Source organism: Callorhinus ursinus, unplaced genomic scaffold (genome assembly GCF_003265705.2).
Source record: "Callorhinus ursinus isolate GAN/ISIS: 27379988/994484 unplaced genomic scaffold, GSC_fseal_2.0 scaffold32, whole genome shotgun sequence".
NCBI lineage: Eukaryota > Metazoa > Chordata > Mammalia > Carnivora > Otariidae > Callorhinus > Callorhinus ursinus.
Window position 1 is genome coordinate 15,012,658 of NW_027397094.1, and position 8,441 is coordinate 15,021,098.

Sequence of the window (8,441 nt, forward strand, 5' to 3'; positions counted from 1 at the left end):
TGCAAATGTTTTCCATCTCTCCTAAGAATTGTCTGTGTGCCAGAAGATATTCTAGTTATATAGCTATTTCCAGAAGATTGTGAGCAAGGTACTCCGGTGATTCCATTTTCATTTTCTGCTTGGATTCAAGTTGCTGTTTACGTCTTCTTTTTTTTTTTTTGTAAGATTTTATTTATTTATTTGACAGAGAGACACAGCGAGAGAGAGAACACAGGCAGGGGGAGTGGGAGAGGGAGAAGCAGACTCCTTGCTGAGCAGGGAGCCGGATGCGGGGTTCAATCCCAGGACCCCGGGATCATGACCTGAGCCAAAGGCAAATGCTTAACGACTGAGCCACCCAGGCACCCTGCTGTTTACTCCTTAAGAGGGGAGGAGACCATGCTTGTCTTTGTCACATCATGGCCCCAGCACTTACCATAATGCCTGGCACAGAGTAAGTATTCAATACATACTTGTTAAACAAATAAATGAATAAACGAATGGATGGTTTCACAGCCATCAAAGAATTGTAACACATTACAACAATCTTGAAATAAATAGTTTCCCACTATTATTTTTAAAAATACACCTCAGAATGGATTTCAGGCTTTCAAAAGGTCTCAATCTCATTATTAGAGTGATTGTTGTAACTGTTCAGAGATTTGGAAATTGTGCTAAATCTATACCAACCCAGATATAGGCTATGGCATTCAAAAATTATAAAAACATTTCATATCCCAACTGAAAAGTCTGTAAAATTTCAACACATCATTGACAGTTTTCTGGTCTCTAACAGGATATAACCTCAGGCACAACCCAATGATGGCCCCAGGGACCTTCCTTTCTCCCAGTTGAATTATAAACTACTGAGCACAGGGCACTAGTACATGAACACACAGCCAGGTCAACATTTTTATTTTGCACACCTAACATGTGCCAGACCCAGTACTAGGATCTGTGGATAAACAGTGAGCAAGAAAAAGTCCCTGCTCTTAAGGATTTCAAAGTTTAGAAAATGTTGAAAACTTTTAAATTCAGAAAAGAGAAACCACATCTTCTCTTTTTCAGCTGTGTCCCTATAAAATACTTTCATAGAGGAGCAGATTTTCAGATGTTCTTACTTGGCCATTCCCCCGTACATCATACCCCCAAATTTATTTATATATGTCATGGCTGAAAATAACTTCAGAATTTCATCCAGTCTACGTCTCTAATTTAATAGGTACACAGCCACTTTAGAAACAATTTCACAGTTCCTCAAAAAGTTGAACATCGAAATATCATATGACCCAGCAATTCCACTCCTAGTTATATACTCTGGAGAAAGGAAAATATGTCCACACATACATTGTACATATACATTTGTAGAAGCATTCTTCATTATTGCCAACAAGTGCGTACAATTCAAATGTCCATCAACTGATGAATGAATAAATAATGGGTATATTCATACAGTGAAATATTATTCAGCCAATATAAGGACTGAAGTGCTGATACATGCTACAACATAGATGAATCTTAAAAATGTATGTTGAGTGAAAGAAGTCAGTCACAAAGAATCACATCTTGTGTAATTTCATTTATATGAAATGTCCAGAGTATGCAATATAAAGATGGAAAGTAGATTAGTGCTTGCCCATGACTTAGGGGAGGGGTGATGGAAAGTATCTACTATTTGGGGCCTAAAAATATTCTGTAACTAGGCAGTGTTGATGGTTGCACAGCTTTGTGAATATGCTCAAACTCACTTAACTATACACTTTAGAAGTGTACACTTTGGGGCGCCTGGGTGGCTCAGTCATTAGGCATCTGCCTTCGGCTCAGGTCATGATCCCAGGGTCCTGGGATGGAGTCCCACGTCGGGCTCCCTGCTCAGTGAGGAGTCTGCTTCTCCCTCCCCCTCTGCTACTTCCTCTGCTTGTGCTTGCTCTTTCTCTGTCTCTCTCTCTGTGTGTCAAATAAGTGAATAAAATCTTTTTAAAAAGCGTACATTTTATGATATATGAATTATATCTCAATTTTTTTTAAGTATCTGGAATAAAAGAGATGCAGCCAGCCAAGTCCAGTATGTGAAATCAATGACCAGTTTCTTTGACAAATGAATTGCAATTAAAAAACAAGACAGAGGGGATGCTCCTGGGTGGCTCAGTCAGTTAAGCATCTGACTCTTGATTTCAGCTCAGCTCTTGATCTCAGGGTCCTGTGAATGAGCCCCCACATCGGGCTCTGTGCTCAGTGGGGAGTCTGCTTAAAAATTCTCTTTCTCCTTCTTTCTCTGCTCCTCCCCCAATGCACAGGCATTCTCTCTCTCACACTCTTTCTTTCTAACATAAATAAATCTTTAAAAAAAAAAAAGACAGGAAAAGTTACATATTATCCAAATTGCGATAGTGGCCTTGGATCTTCATTTGAACAAACAAATTCTTAATCAGAGAAATTTGAACATTGACTCAATCTTACATTATATTAAGAAAGTTTTGTGAATTTTTTAGGTGTTAGACTTGTAGTATAGTTATGTTTAAAAAGTGTCCTTATCTAGGATAGGACATATCTTCATGTGTTTGTGGATGAAATGATACAATGTTTGGGATTTGCCTGAAAATTATCTAGTTACGGAAAAGGGAAGATAGTATTGATAAAACAAGGTGGACCGTACGTATGTCGATTATGTTGAAGCCGGGTGATGGGTATGGAGGATAACTGTACTGTTCTCCATTTTCATGTATGTTTGAAATTTTCATATAAAAAGTAAAAGAAAAGAAAAAAATAATAAATCTTCCTCAGCATAATCACTAACTTTATCATACACAACAAGGAAGACATGGTCCATGCTCTTTGGAGCTTACATTTTAATATGGGGAAACAGGATAAACAGGTAAACACATAAAATAAAAGAATTATTGTCTTTTACTGGTCATCATTTAGGATGATGTATCTACAGGGTGCCTGGGTGGTATAGTCGGTTAAGCATCTGACTCGGTTTCAGCTCAGGTCATGATCTCAGGGTTATGAGATCAAGCCCCACATCGGGCTCCACACTCAGCTCAAAGTCTGCTTGGGATTCTCTCTCTCCCTTTCCCTCTGCCCCTTCCATCTGTGCTCTCTCTCTAAAATGAATAAATAAATCTTTTTTAAAAAAAGATGACACATCTATGTAAAGAGCTGGAGGATAGGTCTAAGCCAAGATAAATGCATTCTGTTTACCCCGATGTACCCTAGACATACTATGGACCTATGTGTGCCATGACATGAAAACCTTCATGAGAGAAATGAACAAAGCAGAGGGCATAAGGTGATGCTGGAGAGGGGAGGGGCACAGATGATATATGGAAAGGATAGATTTTGCAGAAACTCAGAGGCCCAAATAAAAAGGGTAGATTTTAAGTGCAGAAAAGTTGCTGAAAAAATTTTAGGAAGCAAAATGATTCATTCACTTATTTGTGTATTCATTTAACAAATATTCTTTAGCCTCTGTTCTGCTTTCATATTTACATTTTTAACAGTTCACTGAAGCTGTTATTCAGAGAATGGATTATAGAGAAAGTAAAAGCAAACAAACCAAAAATCCTCATAAGTCATTTTAGCCTCTATGCTTTTAAAACAATAAGTATAAAACAAAATTTTTGAAGCCAGTTTTTCATTGGTTTGTGTTCAGTTGAAAGAATAGGAGAGAGAAACCAAACCAAACAACATACTTTTCATGGCCAAAAAGGAAGTCACAATAGAAATTTAAAAAGATTTGAAATGAGCTTTTCCGCCCGCTCCCCCCTCCCCCCGAGTGCCGCTCCGGCTGCACCGCGCTCGGTCAGAGCTCCCGGCTTCTGCTAAGGTAGTGCCGCCGCCGTCTCTCTCCAGCCGTCGTCATGATCATCTACCGGGACCTCATCAGCCGTGACGAGATGTTCTCCGACATCTACAAGATCCGGGAGATCGCAGACGGGCTGTGCCTGGAGGTGGAGGGGAAGATGGTCAGTAGGACAGAGGGTAACATTGATGACTGGCTCATTGGTGGAAATGCTTCCGCTGAAGGCCCAGAGGGTGAAGGTACCGAAAGCACAGTAATCACTGGTGTTGATATTGTCATGAACCATCACTTGCAGGAAACCAGCTTCACAAAAGAAGCCTACAAGAAATACATCAAAGATTACATGAAATCAATCAAAGGCAAACTTGAAGAACAGAGGCCAGAAAGAGTAAAGCTTTTTATGACAGGGGCTGCAGAACAAATCAAGCACATCCTTGCTAATTTCAAAAAATACCAGTTTTTTATTGGTGAAAACAAGAATCCAGACGGCATGGTTGCTCTGCTGGACTACCGTGAGGATGGTGTGACCCCATATATGATTTTCTTTAAGGATGGTTTAGAAATGGAGAAATGTTAACGAATTCGGCCCTGACTTTGGATGTGTCATCTGTTGCCGTTAACGGGCTGCTCCTCTTCATCCACACGACACCAGGACTTAGACAGATGGAACTGATGGCATCTTGAGCTCTTCATTTGTTTTGACCCTGATTTATTTGGAGCGGAGGCATTGTTTTTAAGAAAAAAACATGTCATGTAGGTTGTCTAAAAATAAAATGCATTTAAACTCAAAAACAAAACAAAACAAAACAAAAAAAATATTTGAAATGAAAGAGACTGGAAACACATGCATCAAATTTACAGGATGTAGCTTTAGTGGAACTTACAGGGAATTTTACAGCAGTGATGCTTATTTTAGAAAAGCAGAAAAAGGTTTTAAGCCTCTACCGTTAGAAACTAGAAAAAGAAAAGAATTTAACCCAAAGCAAACAAAAAGAAGAAAAGAAAATAAGATCAGAAATCAATGAATGAAAACAGAAAAACAACAAAGTAAATGAGAAAGTAAATTTGAAAATTGGTGATCTACCATCTCGTATCTTTTCTTTGTTTTTTTTTAAAGATTTTATTTATTTATTTGAGAGAGCGAGAATGAGAGAGAGAGAGAGAGCACATGAGAGGGGAGAGGGGCAGAGGGAGAAGCAGACTCCCTGCGGAGCAGGGAGCCCGATGTGGGACTCGATCCCGGGACTCCAGGGTGATGACCTGAGCCAAAGGCAGTCGCTTAACCAACTGAGCCACCCAGGCGCCCTCTTTTCTTTGTTTTATCTGTTTTTTTTTTCCCTTTTCATCTTTCTGCATAATCATTTTGTTCCTTTTTTTTCTACAATGTATGCCTCTTTTAAATATTTTTCAATGGTTGCTCTAGGGTTTCCAATATACATCATTACTTAATCAGTCTCCTTTAAGTCATATTATACTTAATCACTTACAACTATGTGGTTTCGATTCCTCTCTTCTGTCATATCTGCGATACATAAGGCTACATATTTCTAGAGTATGCTTTCCTATCAATACACTTGAGATGACAATTACCGTTCAGAAATTGAAATCTTAGCTGAATGATGTGGCCAAAACTCAGGTCTAGGGTGACAGGTTGGATATATAAAATAGATTTATCTTCCTATAATGCTTTTCCTCTCCAAATCTTTGGCCTTTGAAACTCAAGTTTAAGTCAAAATGAATTTCTTTTAAAATGCCTAAGCTTACTTTTCAACTATTCTGAGTGTGAAAATGGGCCAATACAGATTGAGTGTCTGCAGTATGCTAGACCAATGTTTCTCAAGTTGGTATGTATCAGAATCACACGAGAGTCTCAGTAAAAATACAAAGAATTTTACCCTACCTCAATGCACGTGGGCTTCTGTATTCTTCATTAATTTCTAGATGATTAAGATACACATCAAAGTTAGAGAACTGCTGTGCTGGACACTTATTATACATGGTCTCATTTAATCCGTTATTCTACTAAAGTAAATAGTGTCATATTTATTTATTTATTTACTTATTTATTTGAGAGAGAGAGAGAGAGAGAGCAGGGGAGGGGGTAGAGGGAGAGGAGAAGCAGACTTCCTGCTGAGCAGGGAGCCTGATGCGGGACTCGATTCCAGGACCCTGAGATCATGACCTGAGCCGAAGGCAGGTGCTTAACCGACTGAGCCACCCAGGTGCCCTATACTTATTTTTTTAAGGTTTTATTTATTTAGAGAATGGGAGGGGATGGAGGGGGGAGAAGGAGAGAGAGAATCTCAAGCAAACTCCGCGCTTGTGTGGAGCCTGATATGGGGCTTGATCTCACAACCCTCAGATCAGAGCGAAGCTGAAACCAAGAGTCTGACACATAACCAACTGAGCCACCCAGGCTCCGTGTTATACTTATTTTATACTTACTTTATAGATAAAGAAACTGGGGCTCAGAGTGACTAAATAGCCAGGCCAAAGCCACAAACAAAAAAGTAGCAGACCCGGTATTAAAACCCAAGTGTGTCCCCCTCTAAATGCCTACTCATTCATCTCTACCACACAAAAATCCAACACTTTCACTATCTGCTTCATAAAAAAAGGTGGCAAAAGAGAGTCAGTCTCGACTGAGCCTGTAAAGCAAACCAATACTGTTTCCTGAGACTTGTAACGATTATTTTGTTTTGCTCTTTTTTTAAAATACAAACACAGTGGATCATAAAGGTCTTTTCTCCTAGGGCATCCATTAATTGAAGCCCCACAGCATCCCCAACCCCCTGTCTGTAGGAAAGCTGAAGAACTTTCAGAAACACATAATTAAGACCCAGAGGGGAAGCCAAGATGGAAAAAAGAGCTTCCAAAGGACAGAGTGACTGCCAGCAAAGCTTCACAAGGGAATGCCCGGAGACAAATGAGGTGTGAACATAGGTAGTTTCTTAAAAAACCACCAGGAAGGAAGAGGGATAAAGGATCCCTATGAGTATAAACAACGTCAATTAAGGACAAGAAAGAGAAAGAAGATATTTTTGTCAGCCAGAGGGGGAAAGGGAAGTAAGATGCCCTTTCACTATTGTGTCAGGAGAGAAATGAATCCCGGAGAGGATCATTCTAAACCTATTAAGAAATGAAGGGAGAATTACATCAACGGGCCCATTAGGAAGCTAAGACAGCAAAATGGCTTTCTATGTGTCTACCAGTGGGGAGAGCAACAGAAAACCAGAACAACTTATAAACATATTTATCCAAGAGATGCAGACTACAGGAATTATAAAAGGTTGTTAAGAAGAGACGGTCTCCGAAAAAAAAAATCTGGAATATAAAAACTAGGCGTGATTGATGTTTAATCCTCAAATTCAAACCAACTCTGTCTTAGATGAGAAGCCTCGTGATATATTTTCTGCCGAAAAGAGAAAAGAAAATAACCTTTCCTTTTGAGATTCCTGCAGTTGGCTGGCATTATTCTGAGCTACCAAAACCGTCCACTGGGCATTTAGCTGATTCCCACATCTGGGGTCCCCTCATGAGCGTCCTAAAAGTGTCCGGAGGTCTGTGTTTTGAGGGATATAGAAGTCCGACAACCACTGAGGCAGGTTCAAATGACAATTTTCACAGTTTGTCTCAGGTAATGGTACCTTTCCTCCCTACTTGAAGAAAAACTGTGCTTCTCTACGTTCTTCAAGAATGTATCCTGCTTTTAGGGTCTCATCTGATTATAATTAATCGGTTATTTATCTCCTGATTGGTGCTTTTCAAGCTACAGGCTGGGACCCATTATTAGCCCGTCATAATATCAACTTAGTGTATCCCACTCACCATTCCAGATAATAATGAAATAAAATACAAAAGCAACTTCAAACCACAGCCTACCAATATTATTTTGTGTATTGTTTTGTGGCAGACATGTGTGTGTGTGAGTGTGGGTGTGTTACAACAAAACACGCATTTTTCATTCGGACGAAATGTTTGAAAGCCAGTATTCTGTGCCCGACTCTGCCAGGCTCCTCAAACACTGCCCCCAGCTCTGGCTTCTCTCTCTTCGAATCTGTCCTGCTCCCGACTATGAAACCCTTCTTCACAGTTATGTTTTGATAATGTTACTCTTACCCATTCATTCTTGCTTTCATTCAACAAATGTTGAGCAAATCCTCATTCCCTGCCAGACGCTGGGTTTTTACAGATAAGGAGCACCTTGGCCCCATCCCCACCCCTTCCTCCCACAGAAAGAGAGACTGTAAGCGAAGCCATGCATTCCAGTGTGCAGAGTCAATTCCTGGCACAGGAATTTGCTCTAGCTCCCTGTCACCCATTCTATCCCAGAGTAAACTCTTCTCGAATCCAGCAAGCTCCTCTGTGATCTAAATCTACTCTTTCCAACCAAACTTCTTTTCCATTGTCAGTGTTTTGTGCTAGCCAGGCCTCTCTGCTAATCTGAAAACCCCCGGCTGTGCTCATGTTCATGCAGGGTCTTGCGTTTCTCCCACCATTACTGACAGGGTCTTCCTTCTCTCCTTAGCACATCTTCTTCAGGACTTCCAGATCTCGGCCCACCCTTCTCCTTTCAGAGCTCGCAAGCTGCCTACAGGCCACATCTGGTCATCATCGCATTCCCCTGCCCCCTTCCTGCTCCAGCTATCAACACACA

The 8,441-nt window shown here is 40.3% G+C and overlaps 1 protein-coding gene across 1 annotated transcript; it reads left to right on the top strand.

Moving 5' to 3' along the window:
- Positions 1-3,734: 3,734 nt before the first annotated feature.
- Positions 3,735-4,596, top strand: LOC112807931 (translationally-controlled tumor protein-like). The gene has a single exon (XM_073879045.1). It carries the CDS (start codon positions 3,843-3,845, stop codon positions 4,359-4,361), a length of 519 nt encoding a protein of 172 aa, XP_073735146.1. The 5' UTR covers positions 3,735-3,842; the 3' UTR covers positions 4,362-4,596.
- The last annotated feature ends 3,845 nt before the right edge of the window (positions 4,597-8,441 follow it).

Bases quoted from the DNA above. Each gene is read 5' to 3' on its own strand.
- LOC112807931 (XM_073879045.1), top strand. From the start codon at position 3,843: ATGATCATCTACCGGGACCTCATCAGCCGTGACGAGATGTTCTCCGAC.